Source organism: Podarcis raffonei, chromosome 6 (genome assembly GCF_027172205.1).
Source record: "Podarcis raffonei isolate rPodRaf1 chromosome 6, rPodRaf1.pri, whole genome shotgun sequence".
NCBI classification, from domain to species: domain Eukaryota; kingdom Metazoa; phylum Chordata; class Lepidosauria; order Squamata; family Lacertidae; genus Podarcis; species Podarcis raffonei.
Window position 1 is genome coordinate 4,235,419 of NC_070607.1, and position 21,319 is coordinate 4,256,737.

Here is a 21,319-nt window from a genome sequence, read left to right on the forward strand (position 1 = left end):
TATTTTCCCCAAATTTACAGTAAGTGATCTTGGAACTATCCAAACAATGCATTTTAGAATATCCTTTCCCAGCACAGTATGTCAATTAGGGATAGGTGAACCAGTGTCCACCTTTGTTGGTTCCATGCACCTTTTCACATTAATCTGAAATCCCCCTCCGCCAAATTCACAAAATTCACATATATTTATATACACACCTAAGCATAACTTCATCTCAAAATATGCATTTCCAGTGTTTTGACTGAGACGAGAACTGCACTGAACATTTGGGAAGTGTGAAAGTTGATGGATAACTAAGTTCATATCTGCACATTGGTCTGTGAAATGCGATCAGGTCAGTTCATATCAATCATCCCCAATGCCAACTTTCCAACAACAATGAAAGCAACATAGGAAATTGAATTCTGAATCTATTTCGAGCAACAGGTGCTAGGTTTGGCAGCTCCAGGATACGCTAACAGCACACAACCACACAAATGGGGAATGGCACTTCAGCTCCAGTTTCCTGATTTACTTGGATATTCTCACCATGCTGCACAAAGACTACACAATTAATAGTTCTTGATGAAGGTAAACTGATAATTCTGGCCCCATCAGCAGAAAGCTGGATTTACGAGCTCTTCACAATCCTCTTATATTGCTACTATTTCCTGGCTTCCCTCTGAAAAAGATTCTAGGTTTTTTCCATGGCTGATTTGCATTCCATTTTCTCCCAACATCCAGAAGCCTCTGGCTTTTCTACATGGCATTTCTACTTAGCAAGTCCTTCCCAGGCCAACCTACTTATATACCGAAATGAACACACACAAACAGGCATGAAAAGAAATGGCTTCATTATAACAATACTGGGAGATCGAGACCATGCCTAATCTACATAATCAAACTGTGTATATGTCCACAAGCAATAGCTTTTTTGCTTTCCTCTAAGTAATTGCAATGACTAGCTTCCAACACTATATCTGAGAAAGTGTCTAATACTGGGGTGGGAGAACTGAGAAAAATGCCAATATATTTCACATCTGGCAACCTATGTACCACTTTTGTTTTAGATAGTACATGGGTAAAGGTAAAAGTACCCCTGACCATTAAGTCCAGTCGTGGATGACTCTGGGGTTGCACACTCATCTGACTCTATAGGCCGAGGGAGCCAGTGTTTGTCCACAGACAGCTTCTGGGACATGTGGCCAGCATGACTAAGCTGCTTGTGGTGAACCAGAGCAGTGCATGGAAACGCCATTTACCTTCCCACCAGAGCGGTACCTATTTATCTACTTGCACTTTGACGTGCTTTCGAACTGCTAGGTGGGCAGGAGCTGGGACCGAACAATGGAAACTCACCCAGTTGCGGGGATTCGAACCACTGACCTTCGGACTGGCAAGCCCTAGACTCTGTGGTTTAGACCACAGTGCCACCCATGTCCCTTAGTCGAAAAAACCAGGGACAAAATTTTCATGGCCCTCTAGCAGCTATGGTGGTTCTTTTACCAGAAGTAATGTATTTATTGTTAAATCTGGAAGTGTATACTTCATTCCGAACAAGCTAACCCACTAACAGTGAGCCAGGGAAATGGGAAGAAACAATGAAAAGCAAAACGAAACAATGAACACCATTGACCAAAACAATATTCTCAAAACTAAGCATGAGGCAAAGCTTGCGCTCTCCCCAAGCTCTAATTATCAACATGCTCCACAGAAGAGGATGTGTTTTGCATGATGAAAGTCCCAAGGATTGCACCCGGGTCCTTTAATTAAGAGAATACCAGACAGGAGGTCTGGAAAAGACCTCAGGGGCAATCAAAACAAACATCACCTAGGCTAGATGAACCAACATCTTACACAGTGTAAGGCAGCTTAATATTTGCTTGTACAACCAACTTCCACAGGATACACATTGTGGATGACTAATACAGCCTCCACAAAAATGCAGTGAATTTTGCAGCACCAGTAGTTTAGTGTCCTAAGTTTAGCCCTAGTGAATGCAGTAGCCTCCAGATGAGGCTACCACAGGACAGGGACACAGCTCATGTTGTTGCAGTAACCCAAAAGGGAATCTTTCACCATCTTTGACACATCATTACCCTTTTACCCACTGGACCCAGATAAATAACCTGCTAAACCCACACTAAGATACAAGAAGGGAAAATGAGCAAAAATGTTTACCCCATCTGGCAGTGCCCTCCAACACACAGCACTGACAAATTCATTTGTATCATCTTCCTTACGGTCCTTGTCCAGGACGCTTTTGACAGTGTCAAATTTGAAGGTTAGCAGTGTCTTTGAGAGACCCTTGTAGTACAAGTAGAGGGAATTATTTTCACTTCCTGCAAACAAAAGCAAAAATAAAGAAAGAGGAGGCAGATTGGCAATGTGCAAGGATTCCTAAATATTCGTTTCAAATAGCTTTTGATGGGGTATGTAAGTGTGGGTTGGAGGCTAACTGTTACAGTTAAAGCAGAGAACTCCAAGGTAGAAGTAAGATCACTGCATTGCATAACATTACCTACAACTCGTCGTAGCCAACGCTTGCCAGACACATAAAATTTGGGTAACGTAGAAAACAGTGCAAGGCAGTGGTTCTGAAGGCTAGTAGGAGTTTTTAACTGTATTGTAGAAACATAAGCACTATTTCCAAGATGTCCTATTATCACTGTACCACGCAGTGTTGGGACTTCATATAAAGTCTTTTGTGCTCTGCTCCAGGCACCAGAGTTCAAGAAGAATGGTAACAAACTGAAAAGGATTCAGAAGCAAGCTACAAAAGTGATAAAAGGTCTGGAAGGGACATCCTGTGAGGTAAGACTGAAGGATTTGGCTTATTATTCAGCTACAGGAAAGAGTGGCAAGGGGCAGCTATGCCGACAGCTTTAAAGTATTTTAAAGAATCTCAGAAGAGGGGAGAGTTATAATCACCCACCATATTCCCCAGTGCTTTAAAAGTTTTCAGTTAATATAATTGGGGTGTAAGTCACAACGTGCTGTGGCAATTCAGGTGCTTTAATTTCATTGTGCCACACAAGCATGTGCTGGACCCTCCTACAGCTTTGCAGGCAGTACATGTTGGTCCCCTTTGCTGAACAGTTGTTTCACTTACCGCAGGCAATATAGTCTCCATTGGATGCCAAACCCACAAAATTTTTCTCATTGATGTGACCCTTAAAGGAACGCAGACAGTGTGGCTTTCCTACATTCCACAGCTTTAGCTGACTGTCCGTTGACCTGAAAAAAAGACGTACGAATCACCCATAAGTCACTAGTTTGCACTGTATGTCAAAGTGCTAGGAAGGCCCTCCTAAGAAGACATGGACATTTGTCAGGGCAGGCAAAACCACTGCACACATGGGTATCCGTGTGTAGCTTGAGCAGTCAAGAAAGCAGATTCTCAACATGATCTCTCAATAGAGTTGAACAAGGAAGACACATTCCACAGAACTGGCCTGGCATATATCCACCAGGGTACACAATGTGCTCTATCTGCTAACCAGCCTAAATCAGGTTTTTAAAATGTAAGTTGGATTTTGGTTTATTTTAAACTTCAGTTATATTAAATGTCACGTTAAAACTAACGTGTCTTAAAATGAAATCTGAGTTCAATGCAATCATGTGAAGCCTATGTGTACACTCCTTTAAAACTGCAACTACACCAAGATTTTTACTTTTTTTCTGTAAAAACTCAAAATGAAGAATATACCAAAGTTTTGTGGTCAGTAATTATCAATAAAACATCTCACAATATACTGTGTATTATTGTGACAAATTATGAAAATGTTTGCTATTTCAGTCAACTATGGACAAATGCTCTTGCTTCTGGAAAGATAAGGGAAGAGGCAGACAAGCCTACAGGTTTCACTGCACTCAATGGGACCACCTACTAGGTGGTACGTACTTAAAACGTGTAAGCTATAGCTTCATCAAAATATGGATTTCAGAGCATAGAAACTTAAAAATCAACAAATAATACAATATGAAACATAGCAATATAGTACAATTTAGAGGAATAAAACTATTTAACTAGCTAAAAATACCATAATTTTATATTCCTGGATCAAGAAAAAGGTTTTAATCCGGTGCCAGAAAGTCTAAACTGTCAGCACCAGTGAGGGTATTCCAAAGTCAGGGAGCCATCACAGAAAAAGCCTTCTCTTCTGTACATAATGTATTTTCTTCTACGGAGAAGGGCCTCCTTTGAAGATCTTAATACCCAGGCAGGTTGATACAGAAGAATACAACACTTTCAGATATTCGGACCAGAAAGCCATTTAGACCAAGGGTAGCAATGTGGTGCATATCAAATGTTGTTGGAATGTAACTCCCATCATTCCTCTCCAATGGCCATGATGGCTGAGGCTGATGGGACTTGGGAGTCCAATAATATCTGCCAGTCACCCCTTTCAACAACCCAGTCACATGGGCATCATATAAATAATAAATTATGATTATTGGTTTTCCTTCATTTAAAGCTTTATAGGTAAACACCAGCACCTTCAATTAGACTCAATTGTGAAAGTGGAGAGGCTCTGGAACTGCACCACTGCAGGTTTGTGTAGGCTGGCGATTGGAATTACACTATAGAACCAAAAAGTGTACAATGGGTAGAGACTGTAGTGAACACTCGAATTGTTCAACACTCCCCATAATATCACAAACCTATCAGAGAAATGCAAGTATGGCAGGAGACCTTGCAATGTGAAAATGGAAGTCTGGGGACCTGAACAAATTGTGGCTGCAGACTGCCACAGAAGAGGCAGGCACGCTTTTTGCTTTCCTGATGTTGTTATTTCCTTTGAGGGGAAGGGAAATCTTTTAATTATTTTAATTGTGAAAATTAAGCCAACAGACATGGAGGGAAAAAGTACAAAATGAAAACAACCACTTGCCTTGGAGATGCATAGACTCCTCCCCAAAGTGTCCCCCCCCACACTATTCACAATGCACAGGATGCAATAAAGCAGCACCAGAACTGATGAACCCTGGTAAATGTCAGGTGGTTCCAAATGGCCTGGATGTCACAGGGCAGATTTAATCGATGTGATTCATAAAACAGTTTACGTTAGAAAAAGCAAATATTTTCTTACAATTTTTTTAAACTGCGGTTAACCCCTGATAAAGCTCTTCCACTGACTGCAATGTTACAATACAGCACACTGTGCTGGGAGGGAAGTGGAAGAGAAGAGATCCCAACATCTCTGCGCAGCACACCCTTGCCCAGCTATTGCTTCATCTGAATTGGACAGCTCTGTCAATATAACCTAGGGCTACGGAACAAGCATTTTCCAATGTCTGTCTCTCAAGTAGGACAGGCCTCTTTTGTCCTTTCAAGGTCCCACGCATGATGTTGCCATCTGACTACAAAGGCAAAATGCTTTGTGGTTTTGACACTGCCCATGGTTTAACCATTCAGTTTAATAGAAGTTTGACAAGCAATGCTTCTCTTTTAGTTGCCAAACCTCTGTAACTTCAGTACAGAAATTATTTAAAGTATGAGAAAATGTACTTCAGTTAATCTCAGATGGAAAAAAATCTCTTGTGTCATTTGAATGGCAGGAGAGTTCAAGTTGGCTAAGGAAGATAGATCTTTTTATATTTTTGAAATGAAGCAATATTTTCATTTACTGTTCGCTTGTGAGAACAGTACCATAATGTAATCCCCAGAGACAGTGTGGAAAGGGACACTTCTAATATGGCTGGAAAAGAAGGAGTGGGCTCTGTGTTTCTGTTCAGCAAGGAAGTTTGAACCGTAATTCCCACTTGACCCACCCCAAATTGATGTATTGATGTGTATGCATGTATGTAATAATAATAATAATAATAATAATAATAATAATAATAATACCTTTATTGTCATTGTACAACCTGTGTACAATGAAATTACACTCAATCTCTTATGAAAAACTCAATCTCTTATTGAACAACACACCACCTCACAAGTCAATTTCGCTATGTTATTTTCCATTCAACAGCCTAACAGCCCATGGATAGAAGCTATTTTTTAGCCTGTTGGTACGGCTGATTATACTTCTATAGCTCCTGCCCGAGGGTAGAAGATTAAAGAGGTGATGGCTGGGGTGTGAGTCATCCCTGAGAATTTTTCTCGCTCTCCCAATGCAACGAACCCTTGTGATGTCATCTAGCGGACTCAGGGGACAGTCTATGATATCATGTGCTGTATTCACCACCTTCTGTAGAGACTTTCTGTCTGTGGCTGTCAGGCCAGCATACCACACTGTGGTATGTATGTATGTATGTATGTATGTATGTATGTGATTAAGAAGTCCTAAAGTAGCTAATGCTTTGAGTAAAGGTAAACTGGTTACTGGCCAATTTAAACTGTCTCCCATGCTTCTGGTACCTATATCTGCCTCTGGAGTAGCTCCAGCTCCTAAATGTTGTGTTCTCCTTGTGGGACTTTATGATTCAGGATTTGGGACGAGGACCTGCTGTGCCAAAGGATATGGTCCCCTTGTCACTAGCTCTCTTAGCATGGTATTCCAGACCTCCTGTTACAGGAGTTCAGTTCAACTAGTAACTCTGTACATGACCCGAGACTATGGGATTTGCCCTTGCTCTGAGTCTCTGACAGTAGAGGATCGTTAAGGTGAGCAGGGGAAGCCCTAGAATGCATGTCAGAAGCAGGAGATTCCACCAATTAACCCCATAATCCAGGATCACAACTAATACAAGCAACATCTTTATTTAATTCAGTAAATTTTCCCTCACCGAGAATAAAATGAATATCAGGCATAAAGCACATCCTAATTAAGTATCCCCCCCATCCTTAGAAGTCTGTCAGCCTCCTTTCAGCAGGGTGAGGGCACATTGCTAACAGCATCATTGAAAAGCACTCCTGTTGAGATAGGACAGGCGCCCACTACCTGCACTTTCCAGAGAGAAATGAAGACATTTTTATTCCAAAAAGGTTACCCAGCTGGAGGACTAGGACTCTGCCATGGGTGCACATTTTGCATTGCATTTTTAAAATCTCCAGATTTAAAATGCCCCAGATTAAATGCCCAATTTTGTTCTAATAATAGATTTGCTAGTCAAGGGTAAAGATCACTGCTAGTCTGAAATAAAGGATAAGATTTTGGAGGACTCTTAACCCTAAATTTATTCCAGATATCAAGCAAGTTCTCTCTCCATTACTGGTTCTCCCTCTCTGATTAGATGAAATGACACTCCATAAGCAGCAAAATGGCAGCTGTATGTTACCACCAGGGGACACTCCTGCAGCTCTTGCAACTTCTGCCAGTAAGAAGAATCTTGCCTTGGAGCAGAACATTAGGTATTAAATAGAGCTGGTTGATATCTGGTTTTCAACATGACAATAAATCACCAGCTAAACATCATGATAAGGGACGCGGGTGGCGCTGTGGGTTAAACCACAGAGCCTAGGACTTGCCGATCCGAAGGTCGGCGGTTCGAATCCCCGCGACGGGGTGTGCTCCCGTTGCTCAGTCCCAGCTCCTGCCAACCTAGAAGTTCGAAAGCACGTCAAAGTGCAAGTAGATAAATAGGTACCGCTCCAGCGGGAAGGTAAACGGCGTTTCCGTGCGCTGCTCTGGTTCGCCAGTAGCGGCTTTGTCATGCTGGCCACATGATCCAGAAGCTGTACGCCGGCTCCCTCGGCCAATAAAGCGAGATGAACTCCATAACCCCAAAGTCAGTCATGACTGGACCTAATGGTTAGGGGTCCCTTTACCTTTTAAACATCATGATAAAACAATAGATCATGATGTCTGAAATAAGGATGGAACTATGAAGACGAATAAGTATTACTGTACTGCCTTTCTATTATCACCTTCACATCTGATCAAGCTTTTTCAGAACTTAGCATTTGTTTCAGCATGCTCTCTGCTCCTCCTTCTAAAGGGACTGATAAATAAAAACTTTACAAATAAATTCAGGTAGGTAGCCATGTTGGTCTGATGTAGTCAAAATAATAATAATAATAATAAAATGTCCAGTAGCACCTTAGAGACCAACTAAGTTTGTTCTGGGTATAAGCTTTCGTGTGCATGCACACTTCTTCAGATACACTGAAACAGAAGTCGCCAGACCCTTATATACAGTGGGAGGGTGAAAACTATGGAGAGACCTGGTCTGAATAGAGATATTTGATTCTTGTCTCATTACATATGCTAAAGCTATTTTTGGTCATCTGCATACTATCCCTTGCTTTTTCCTGTAGGACTAATTGCAGTCAACAGGTTTACCATACCCACTGAGTCAATCACCCATCTCCTACTACCCTTCTGAGAAAAACTCCACCCCATCCCACCCTCCTACCCTCTAAATTGCTACTGGACAATTTTTTAATTTATTTTACAAATAAAGCAAATGTCCGCTTTAGCTATTTTTTTCTTGGACTCCTTTGAAGCCATAGGCTATGGAACCAAGGGAGGTGTGAAATAGTCCTTTATTTTTGTTCTATCAAAAGCACAGCAATCTGTTTAGCAGGATGACATTCACACCAACACATGGTATGTGCATATACCCCCACCCACAAGCCATATATTTTAATGCCTTTGAAAATACACCAAGTAGAATCAATAAACACAGACGTTTTTCACAAACACCAAGGAAAATACTTACGCAGAGACTATTTCCTCTCCACTAACGAACTTTGCATATGAAACAGCCTTGCGGTGCCCTTTGAAGACCATGATCGGTTGCTTAGTGTTCCGAAGGTCATAGTAGTGAACACAGTGATCTGGGGAGAGGTGTGACAAAAAAGGAAAAAAGAAATCAGTGTATGCAAAGTGCTACTAATAATGCTCAATTATTTGTTTACCAAGCACCTTAATACAAAGAAGGATGGAACATAATGCCCAAGATCAAGAACCTGACTATTGTTCTCATCAAAGGCCTGCTAGTCAGGGATGTGGATCTCAGCTATTCATTGATCTGGCAAGCAAGGAGCTTTGGGGACTGCTAATCCCACATTAAGGACGCGGGTGGCACTGTGGTCTAAACCACTGAGCCTCTTGGGCTTGCTGATCAGAAGGTTGGCGGTTTGAATCCCCATGACAGGGTGAGCTCCTGTTGCTCGGTTCCAGCTCCTGCCAACCTGGCAGTTTGAAAGCACACCCAAAAGTGCAAGTAGATAAATAGGTACCGCTCTGGCAGGAAGGTAAACGGCATTTCTGTGTGCTGCTCTGGTTTGCCAGAAGTGGCTTAGTCATGCTGGCCACATGGCCCAGAAAAACTCTGCGGACAAACATCGGCTCCCTTGGCCAGTAAAGCGAGATGAGTGCCGCAACCCCAGAGTCGTTCGCAACTGGACTTAACTGTCAGGGGTACCTTTACCTTTAATCCCACATTTGTTCTAGTTAACAAGCTAGCTGCACAAGTGAATCCGCAATACAAAAGTCCTCAATGAAGAAGTGTTCTCTGTTTTCCTACTTTTGAACTTTACTGCCAAGTTCACTTATCTGAAGGGAACTACCATATGAAGAAAATGCCACCAGAAACTAGCAGGGACCAGTTAGGTGTTTCAGATGCAGAGCACCCGTGGTTATGAGACCAGGAAGGGCTGGGAGTACACTGCAATCCCCATCTCCTTGAATAGCTCTTGCCTTTCTCCTTCAGAGTTGTACTATTATGCCTCCACGTGCCAACTGTGCTTATTTTTGAAACTAGGGGATCAATATATTTTTAAACCAAGGTTTGAAAACCAACGAAGACTAGCATAAACTTCAGTGCAGATACAACGCTATACCATTGTTAATTATGTGGCTTATGGTACTTGGTATTGGGAGCTGAATAGCTAAGTGGCCAGTGAAGTGGAACCAAAACCTATTTAGGTCAGAGTACAAAACAAAGGAATACTAATGGGGGGGAGGGGTCTCCTCAATTGAAAAGTTAGGAAAGCTTACTATTCCAATCAACAGCTATTGCAGGCTGCAAGCAGAAAATATGGTGTTTGCATATATTTAAAACAGATTTGATGGTCTCAGAAAGTAGTTGTTTAATTGAGATCATGGATTTCTCTCCTACTACAGGTGTTAAATTAGTATAGTAATGCTACAAAATTGCTGACAGTGTAATTACTATTGTAGTGAAAGGACCGTGTTCTTCTCTTCTATAAATCTGAGTTTTGCACAGGAAACCTGTACCTCTAGTATTGCATGGATTTGGGGTCTCACTGCTTTCAGTTTCTTGTGTATGTATATCCATCAAATGAGGATAACACTTCACATATCTGACAAAGTGGACTGTAGATCATTTAAGCTTGTACTCTGGCAAATCTGCTAGAACTGAAGTATTACAAACTATATTCTTGCTGCAATAGACTAAACCAGACTACCTCTCTGGAAGAAGGTTGTATTAGTAGATTGTACTGCAAGATAACAGTTGATTGAATTCTATTGAAAACTGCAGCCTTCTTTCAAGCTGGAGTGCTTCCATCTATTCAGTAGGCACATTTGGAATGCTGCAGACTTCAAGCATCAACAGAAGAATGATGAGAGGAGGGAATAGATAAGAAACTGGATTGCTACAGACAGGGAAAAGGTGCAGTGGGGCAGAAGCATCTGCTTTCAGCTTTGAATTCTCCTTCCAAATTCTGCAGTAAACAACTCCAAGCCTGATAGCATATGGCCCCATCCTAGCACGCCTGCTTGCATAGCCTATGCAATCAATCAACTTCTGTTTTGGTCAGTATGAGTCCAGGAAACTGTATGGTCCCTGCGTTCTAAAATTAGCCACTTAATAATTGATTATTACAGAAACTATTGTCTGTGCCAATAGAGGTTTCATTATTATTTTTATTAATTCAAACTTGCATTGTTTAAGCAGCTACCTCATGTCTAATGCTCATCACATTCATTAATGCCTGAACAGGTGGCCATGCTTCCTAATTAAAGAGATTCTCTCTCCCCCTTCTCTTTTTCAGACCATATGGACCTTTCACAGAACAAGATAAAAGTGCTACCAGCTAAGGAAGCCAAGATTAAACCAGGCTAAGTGAGAGGAATAAATATCCCAAGTACCCAGGCAGAAGCCTCTCAATTTGATTTATGATTTACTGAAATTGCTCACAACTAGCCATGCTCCTGGTGATCCTATACATCTTGGGCTCTATATTTAAAGCACTCTAAAGCAGCCAGACAATTCCTCTAAGAATGAGCACCAAGAACAGACCAGAAGAACAATGATAGCTTTGTCAATACCCCTTGTCTTTCTGCCAGGCCAGCAAGGAACCTTGACTCAAAGAACATTCAACACTGGCTTGCAATGACCTCTTGATACCCCAAAATCCAAGGATTATAGGAGCCAAATACTTTGAGAAGTACTATACAATGGGGAACCAACAGAGAAAAGTTTTGAGATACCCAAAACCAAAGTTCAGCTATGATTTGTAACATCCTAATTTCAACCAAAGATTTATATACTTCTGGTAACCACAGCTCTATGGAATCAGTGAAATATAAGGCTTTTGCGGGACTTGAATCAGGGTGGGGCCCTCCTTATAGCTAGTGCTAAACACAGAGAACAAGAGGCACTGCCTTAGGTCCCTATATTCCAAAGCTGAATATCTTTAGTGGTTCAGCCATTCACCCTCTTCCCTGCACAATGAATAGAGAGACAAGCTATATATTGAAAAGTAAAATGGACTACCAAGCACCTCAACACACACCGATCATACCTTTATTGTCTTAAAGCCCAGCTCTGGGGGGGAAAGCAGGGCTCCACCTGGAACTAGCTTTTCAAAAGAGTTGTTCCACTGGTGAACTAGCAATCAGAATACTTGAAAAGTATTGTGTATCTTAAAACAAACAACACAGTACTAAAATATTGGTAATCCAGCTCATGAAAGCACTGAGTGAAAAGGTAACAGACAATTAAATAACTATGTCAGTTCCACAACGTGATATGACTACTAGTAATCTGTCTGCAATGATGGTTGAATATTACCCATAGCACATACATTAGAACCAATTAACCAGCCTTACCATGTATCCATAAAACAGATCAAAGTTGCTTTTATTCTAAGGGAAGTGTAACTCTTCTGATATTAGCAGCAGTTTGACAAAGATGACGTCAGTAAGAGGTCTTCCATATTATCAAGACCGTGTACTTATTTTTGCAACTGAAATTTCCCTGCTGAATTTCACTTTTATTTTTACTCACTTTCTTTGTATTTACAGGATAGGATTCCCATGAGAAGCTCCTAAAATAATTTTGAAAACTGTGTCTTCCTGCAATATTCAGGGGAATCTAAAAATGGGACTGGAGTTCATCAGCGTAAGCGCATTGGAAGGCAAGTGCATGTGGTAAAGAGTGATTCCTGTCTTTATGATACATGCGCCCGTATATCATATGGATTGGGATGGACAGTTTGCATGTCATGAATACAGATTTTGGGGGCCTTGACTGTCACCATTTTGCAGGAGGGATTAAAGCACATACTGGAATTTAAGATTTGCCCAGTTAAAGCAGAATAAAGGATGCTGTTGTTCTGGTGAAACAATTTCACTTTTTTAAAAGGATGAGAATTTCTGTGGTTTGGAATGTGATGAGGAAATGAATTTAAAAGTGTGGGATGAACAAATGACTATTGGGAAGATGTGTTAAAGCAAACCAGGATGAATGCAGGACAAATGCTTATGGTTCTCTCCTGACAGGATCACAATCTTGCATTCTGAAGGATCTTTTTCACTTTTGCTCTTCTGTGAAGCAAAGGCTTGATCCCACAACCAAGCTCTTCACAGCTATTTCAGCATTATTTTTTATCAGCAGTTTACTGCATTATTTTTAAGTGGCCATTCAACAATAGCATTTCTCTGTGGATTTATTACCTCCCTGTGCAGCATTGAACAAGGGGAATAGCAACTGAAAAAACAAGTGCTAGCCTTTTTTCCTATTTAAAAAACCCTTTGCATTGAACAGTCTCTCTATGGCTTGAGGTTACAGATGACATTCATCAGGATATGGGGAACAGCCTTCACATGCCAGGGACATTTTTATTGACTTTTCTAAAGCTTGTCATGGAGCAGCCTGTGAAGGCTCCATTAAATAAACTTCTACTGCATACCTCATTCAAGAACTTAATCAGTTTGGGGGAAAGAACCAGTTGAGAATGAGTGGAAGAGTGGATGAAAGGTAGTTTTAAAAGTATGTATGTGAATCTGCTATTCATTATTCTAAAGAAATGGAGACAGATACACTGGAGTCAGCTCTCTCATCTGTGCAACTGACATATACTTTTATCAGTACGTAGGTTCTTAGGATCATGGGATATATTTGGAAAAAGATGGACAAATCCACATATAATACCAGTAATAAATTTTCCTTTAGCCAGTGTAGTCATTAGTGTGGCACAATGGACCAGAAAATTGGTGGTTCGAGTCCACCCAGGTATAGCTGTGGTCAGAATTCCTGCATTGCATGGGGTTGGACTAGATAACCGTCAGGGTCCTTCCAACTCTGCAATTCTATTATTCTAGGGCACCATGAATCTGGCATGGATGTGCTAAAATGGGATCACCATAGAAAAATAGGGAGGCGGTCTGTTGCTATATATGTAGCTTCTACTGATCACAGACATTCATCTCACACTAACATCTATGCCAACACCAACACGGCTACCTATCTGTAACATCTATGCTGTAACTCCAGTTTTTATACCAAACAGGGTAAAACAGGTATTATTCACTTTTTGCCTGTTTTTTGTGCAGATCACTCTGCACAAAACTCTTGCCATGAGCTGCTGTAAATCTTAAGGAACATTTATCAAGGTAAAACTAAAGGCATCAAACACAAGGTATCAAAATTCTCTAACAAGTTTATCTCTCACTGGGCTGTTCCCTAAGGATTTATTTTTATTTTTATTTTTATTTAAGTTTATATATCACCCTTCATCTGAGGTTCACAGGGTGGTTCAGAGTATAATAAAGTAGAAATACATAACATAGTTATGCACGCACACAGAGCGAGAGAGTTTAAAAGGCCCTAGATTGTTTAATCAGCAGAAGACCTGGTTATAGAGGAACATTTTTAGCTGGCACCTAAATAAATGTAATGAAGGCAGCAGGCAAGCCTTCATGAGAGCATGCCACAAATTCCCTTCTGCAAACTTCAAAGTTAAACTAGTCTGGTGAAATGTCTCTTTTGCATGTGTCTGTTGCCATTTCAGTACCTGAAAAACTGAGCAGGCATTAGAATACAGAATTAATCTGGAATACTTTTGTAAGTGTTGAAAAACCAAGGAAACTGAGTGAACACATTTGTATGTTACATATACAGTATTCTGTAATAATAAAAATATTCCTGGAAAAAATGCTAGCCATAAACTGCATCAAGGCCATGGTCCCTGCAATGGAAAATAAAGGAAGGAGAAAGTGAGAAATTATCTTGGATATATGTAGAAACTTATGCAGAATAGCACTGAAAGCACCAGACATATCATCTGTATCTAAAAGTGTCATTCCATCAAGCAATTTATTTGAATCAATGGCTGGAAGCTCCTCCAACATGACTGCAGCCAGGGGAACTCCTGAAGGGGTATCACATTATTCTCTCTAATGGAAGCTGCAATAGCTGGCACTGTCAGTGATTTTGCATTTAGGAGAGTGCAAGGGCAAAAACGGAATGGAGTGAATTTTTTTTTAAAAGATATTTATTAAGATTTTTTATAATATTACAATAAAATAAAAAAATAAAAATCAGAATAACAAAAATACAGAATAAAGAAACTTTTTAAGAAAAAAAACACACACATACATTTTCAATTACTTATTTTCTTTTAACTTGTTTCCCGGACCTCCTCATACCTCCCTTTTTTGTATTCCACCCCAAATTGTTAGTTCAGCAAATCCTTACCATTATATTATTACCTATTTATAATCCTTTTTTTCCCATATCTCTTAAAACATTACAGCTGGAAACCACTTAATTTCAATCCAACATCATTCTAACACTCATTAATTTTACAATATTTCTGTAGATAATCTTTAAATTTCTTCCAATCTTCTTCCACCGACTCTTCTCCCTGGTCTCGGATTCTGCCAGTCATAGAATCATAGAATCATAGAATCATAGAGTTGGAAGAGACCACAAGGGCCATCGAGTCCAACCCCCTGCCAAGCAGGAAACACCATCAGAGCACTCCTGACATATGGTTGTCAAGCCTCTGCTTAAAGACCTCCAAAGAAGGAGACTCCACCACACTCCTTGGCAGCAAATTCCACTGTCGAACAGCTCTTACTGTCAGGAAGTTCTTCCTAATGTTTAGGTGGAATCTTCTTTCTTGTAGTTTGGATCCATTGCTCCGTGTCCTCTTCTCTGGAGCAGCAGAAAACAACCTTTCTCCCTCCTCTATGTGACATCCTTTTATATATTTGAACATGGCTATCATATCACCCCTTAACCTCCTCTTCTCCAGGCTAAACATGCCCAGCTCCCTTAGCCGTTCCTCATAAGGCATCGTTTCCAGGCCTTTGACCATTTTGGTTGCCCTCCTCTGGACACGTTCCAGTTTGTCAATGTCCTTCTTGAACTGTGGTGCCCAGAACTGGACACAGTACTCCAGGTGAGGTCTGACCAGAGCAGAATACAGTGGCCAATCCCATATAGTCCATCACCTTCATCTGCCATTCTTCCAAAGCAGAATGGAGTGAATTTTAAACATTACTCACACACCAATGAGTTTGCTTCCACTTTATATGGAAGAATTATTAAAAGTAACCTATAACCTATAAGGTGTAACGTTTAGGAAAAGGCACAATAAAACTGGGAGTTAGCAAAACCAAAAATGTATCCCCAAAATGAACATCCAAAAAATAAAATTCACCATCCGTTCCAGAGCCTACGCAAACATTATGTTTCCATACCTTATTCCTACTCCTCAAGTCAACCAAGATGGTGACTTAATCTAGACTTCAACTCAGCTGGGTAGAGCGTAAGACTCTTAATCTCATGAGCTCAAGACCAATATTGGGCAAAAGATTCCTGCCCTGCAGGGGGTTGGACTAGATGACCCTCAGGGTACCTTCCAACTCTACAAATTTATTATGTTCATTGGTTTCCATGACAGGCCCTTCTTTCCCCAGCCAGATTAAAAGAGCAGGATTCGCTCTAAGTTATTTCACTCAACACACAGCATATTACAGAATTTACTTTAAATGAAAACCCTCCTTATGAATGCTCCACATCTACCAGATATATTTTTGTGTCATTCCCAATCGAAGAGATTGGAATGATCGAAGGGGGTCACAGCAGGCAGAACAGCAGGGGAAGCTGGCTTTTTCACATATGGCACATATAATACAGGTCACACCTGCAAAACAGAACTTAAAACTTCCTTTTCATTAGATTTCATTAGGCTATTTCTGGTGCCTTGGGAAAGAACCATAATCCCCAGATTCCCAACTTCTCCCCCCCCCCCAGTAAATTTATAGCATTTTTGGAAGCTGAGATGTAGGGCATGCCATATAGATACCATTCTCATGTTTTGTGAGAAATTAGCCAGCTCTACCATTTCAGGTAGGGACGCGGGTGGCGCTGTGGTCTAAACCACAAAGCCTAGGGCTTGCCGATCAGAAGATCAGTGGTTCAAATCCCCACAACAGGGTGAGCTCCCGTTGTTTGGTCCCAGCTCCTGCCCACCTAGCAGTTCAAAAGCACATCAAGTGCAAGTAGATAAATAGGTACCGCTCCGGCGGGAAGGTAAACGGTGTTTCTGTGTGCTGCTCTGGTTCTCCAGAAGCGGCTTAGTCATGCCGGCCACATGACCCAGAAGCTGTCTGTGGACAAACGCCAGCTCCCTCGGCCTATAGAGCGAGATGAGCACGCAACCCAAGAGTCGTCTGCAACTGGACTTAATGGTCAGGGGTACCATTACCTTTACCTTTTTACCCTTTCAGGGATTTACTTCCTCTCGAACCCTGGAAAACTAACTGTCTGGGAAGAATGGTTGCAGATGCCTTTGTGTGAGGGAGAAGAGATGTGAGTGAGAGCAGGGGAAGGGATAGGGACTTATGTGTCGTCTGTGAGGAGAGGTGTGCGTTTGGGCTTTGGAGGGAGGGAGGGAGGGAAGGGATGTGATTATGTGGTCAGTGAGAGTTGGGGAGACTGTGTGCTTATGAGCAAGCATGAGAGGTGCATGAATGTCTATGATCTTTATAGGTGCATTGAGGATATGTGTGTGTTTTGTGTGTGCACACAAGTGTGAGTATGGCCACCTTGTATATTCTCTCTGGTACTGGGAAAGGCTTCCTCCTGTTACACAGCAACAGCAATAGCATCAGACACGGAGACAGAGACAGAGAAGGCAACGTGAAAGTGAGAGATCAATATCAGAACTAGCAGGATGTAGCTGTGGCGGAAGTAGCAATGACTGTAGCCTCTAGTTGTGTATTGCACCATGCCTACTCATCAACCATTTTGCGATTGGTGCCCACAGCACTTTCTCAAAATTCTCTGATCCAAAAAGGTTGGCAGCCCCTGCCACACACCCTAAACAAGCGTTTACTATATAATGAGATCAGACGGTGTGTGATAAAAAGCTCCTCTGCAGCAAACCAGGCAAAAGGCAAATGCTTCTTCATTTCAGGGGGGTGGGGACAAAATCAGTGTTCTGCTGGAGCAAGTCAATCTCTGAACACAGGTTTATCTTCCTAACTCACTGCATTTATCAGCATCATCTAAGGCTTAAATTCAAAGCCAGCTATCAACATGCTGAGTTGCCCACCCCCTGCTTTACTACTTGTGGCAACTTTTATTTGTGGATTTGTCCAAACACAACAGCAAGCGGCAGCAAGTGAATGATGCAAAACCCTTATATCAGGGGTGCCCAAACTTTTTTCAAAGAGGGCCAGATTTGATGAAGTGAACACGTGTGAGGGCCAACCAAAGTTTTAGCATTTTTTAAGGATTTTAACCACAGGACACATACTGCCACAGGGACCAGATTAAATCGATCAGTGCCCTAAAACGGACATGCCTGCCTTATATATTTGGGGGCTGTCACATAACTGTGGTTCGCAATGATTGTAGTCCCTGAAGGACCAGGGCCAGGGAGAGGTGAAGTCCACCAATACCAAGATAAAGACAGCTTGCTGTTTGTGGTGGATCCACTTCACAGAGAGCAGTGTCATTGCCAAGGTAGACAGCCATAGTACCAGGGACTGGTATACAAGGAATCAGCCCAGCCATCATTAACATATCAATGGAACCAAGGCCTGGATAGCTCAATTGGTTACCTTTGCTGACAATGCCAATGCTGCAGGTTCCATCCCTGCATGGGACAGCTGTGTATTCCTGCATTGCAGGGTGTTGGACTAGATGATCCTCAGGGTCCCTTCGAATTCTACGATTCTATGATGCCCACTGGGCCTTTGGTTTCTTGGTTTTTCCCCACTCCTCTACCAAAATATACCAGTGAAAAATGAACTCTGAACAACCACTTGAAAGAATCATGGACTTCAAGAATTCTTCCAGACTCCAAAATAACTAGCTCAAAAAGCAACCCTGATATTTATCAGATTTTGACCTGTGGACATTATTTATTTTAACAGCCTTCATGTAAAGCCAATTTTGTGCCCTCAGGGCAACACAAGTATTCCAGTTATAAAACACTGTCCCACTAATTTTTAGCTTGGGGCATCAAGAAAAAATGTAGAAAAGGGGACTCATGCTCCAGTGCCTTTTATCTATTCCTCTGAACGAAAGGTGAATGCCTAATACAGAAGTTTAAGATATAAGAAATCGTTATAATAAAAGGGGCTTTAATATATTCAGAATGTTATAAGAAAACCACAAGAAAAGAATGAACACACAATGTTCTTTGTTGCAGGGTGGGTAGGAAAGACAGATGAATGTGGAAATGCACTTTCTACATATCACATAGAAATACTGGCATGAATAGAACAAACGCTGAAGGTCACTGTCAGGGAACTGACATTGGAGCAAGGCTCCCAAGCGATGCTGGAGAAGGGCCCAGCAGGGAGAGAGGGAGCTCATCGGCTGGGGAAGGAAATCAGCGTAACACCAGGGATAAAGGGGGGCAGATGGGGGAATCCGCGAGGGGGCTCCAGGACTCATCGCCGGAGACCAGCGGGGAGAGCACGGGTCCTCCGCTACCCACACCCACCCTGCGCAGAAGACTTCCGCGCAGGGAAAGTAGGCGTAGACTTGGCGTCAAAGAACTTCTTTGCTGGAAGAAGTTCAAGAAACGCCCACTGATGGATTCTGCTAGCGACTGAAACAGCCACGAAGTGAAGGGCTATCCAGCCAGGAAAAGGTTTAACCAGGCAACCTAGCCAGGAGTGGCGGCAACTTACGCACGAGCAACCCCATATAACCATTACAGTCACTTTCCATAAGGAGGTCCGGGCTACCAATAAGCAGAACTGCTAGGGTCTGGTCCAAAAAGAGAATCACATCCAGAGCCAGGGAGTCCAAATGCAAAATGAAATGTAACTGTATCATGCAATACTACCTGTTCTATTTACCAAGATTAGAAATTATCATGCTGTTGTGAAGAATTAGGACATTCCTTGATCTAATGGGCAAATATGGGATTCAACCACCACCACACAGAATTAAGGGCACAATCTTCATGTGTAGACTTAGGCAGGGCCAGCCCAATACATTTTGGGGTGAACCCCAAAACTGCCCCCCCCCCAGCAGGGAAGAGGGAGTAAGGGAAGATCTACATCGGGAACAAGGGGGAAAGGAAGATAGACATCTGTATCTGCTGCCCCTGTGGATCATGCTGCCTGAGGCAGTCACCTCACCCTGCTTCATAGGTGGGCCAGCCCTAGACTTAGGGAGTCACCAGAGTTTGGGTTAATTCCAGTGTGTCAGATCAGCCACAGCTTACAGATGAGGGGTAACAGTTTGACAGAGATGCACAGCACAGCAGAGAAATGGGCTGGGACAATGTTCAACTGGAAATAGGACTTCCCGAAAAATCGAAGATATTTAGCCATTGCAACACCACAAATCTACCTGACAAATTAACACATGATATATGTGAAGGCAGTGAATGTCCTATGTGAGTGTCTGGAGGCTGTTGTAGAATGGATGGCGGTTAATGGATTGAGGTTGATTCTCAACAAGTACTGTTTTCTGGTGGGTGTGGGGGACTTCCTGGTCCTGAATGGGGTAACAGTGACCCTGAAGGACCAGGGTCTGGGAGTCATTTTGGACTTACAGGTGTCCATGGAGGCACAGGTTAATTCTGTGTCCAGGGCAGCTGTCTACCAGCACCATCTGGTACACAGGTTGAGATCCTGCCAGCTTGTGCACTGTCTTACCAGAGTCTCACCAGAGTGGTACATACTCTGGTTATCTCCCGCTTGACTACTGCAATACATTCTATGTAGGGCTACCTTTGAAGATGATGTGGAAACTACAACTAATCTAGAATGCAGCAGCTAGACTGGTGACAGAGCAGCCAGGACCTATGACACCGGCCCTAAAGGATCTACACTTGCTCCTGGTATGCTTCTGAGAACAATCGAAAGTGTTGATGCTGACATTTTTTTTTAACTTCTTTTTATTCATTTTTTATAACCAAACAACAGCAAAGAAAGAAAAAGAAAAATAGCCAACACATACCAAAAAAAGAAGAAGAAAAGAAAACATCAACCACAAAAAAACACGTAAACCAACCAAAAAACAAACAATAATTAACAATAAATAACGTTTGACTTCCCTCCATCTCGGTTTTGGGTTATGTGAATATTAAATCCATTCTGCAGTTTTTCATTTTTTAACATAAACACATTGCAAGGGTTATATTAAACCTACTGTGATTTTTATATCTCTAGAATTTGTTTCCATATATGTTATGAATTTAGACCAATTGTCGATAAACCTTGTACCTTTTTGCTGTCTAATGTTCTGCGTCATTTTTGCCAGATCCATATACTCAAATAATTTAATTTGCCAATCTTTAACGGTCAGGGTATTTGGGGTTTTCCAATTTTGTCCTGGCAGCTACAGTTGCATATTGAAACATTATATAATCTTCTTTCTTAATCTCCTCTCCGATCATTCCCAGAAGGAAGGCTTCGGGCTTTTTGACAAAGGTGTATTTAAGTATTTTCTTTAGTTCGTTGTAGACGGAATCCCAATTTTTTTTAACTTCTTCACATTTCCACCACATGTGGTAGAAGCTTCCCTCTTTAGATTTACACTTCCAACACCTTTTGTCGCCAGTCTTATACATTTTTTGCAATTTCACAGGGGTGATGTACCAACGATACATCATCTTTTCCATATTTTCTCTGAGGGCAGTACAGGCTGTAAATTTCATTCCTTTAGTCCACAACTTCGTCCATTTTTCAAAATCCAAATTATATCCAATGTCTAT

At 41.6% G+C, this 21,319-nt stretch overlaps 1 protein-coding gene across 4 annotated transcripts in view; it reads right to left on the reverse strand.

Annotated features, from left to right (window-relative positions):
- COP1 (COP1 E3 ubiquitin ligase) overlaps positions 1-21,319 on the reverse strand; it is a 105,495-nt gene that overhangs the window by 16,391 nt on the left and 67,785 nt on the right. For all 4 annotated transcript variants that reach the window (XM_053391247.1, XM_053391244.1, XM_053391243.1 and 1 more), the window contains 3 exons: positions 8,590-8,707; positions 3,092-3,216; positions 2,161-2,321 (listed from right to left, as the gene is read on the reverse strand). In XM_053391247.1, the coding sequence (XP_053247222.1) occupies positions 2,161-2,321; positions 3,092-3,216; positions 8,590-8,707 (404 nt within the window). The remainder of the gene's footprint in view (positions 1-2,160; positions 2,322-3,091; positions 3,217-8,589; positions 8,708-21,319) is intronic.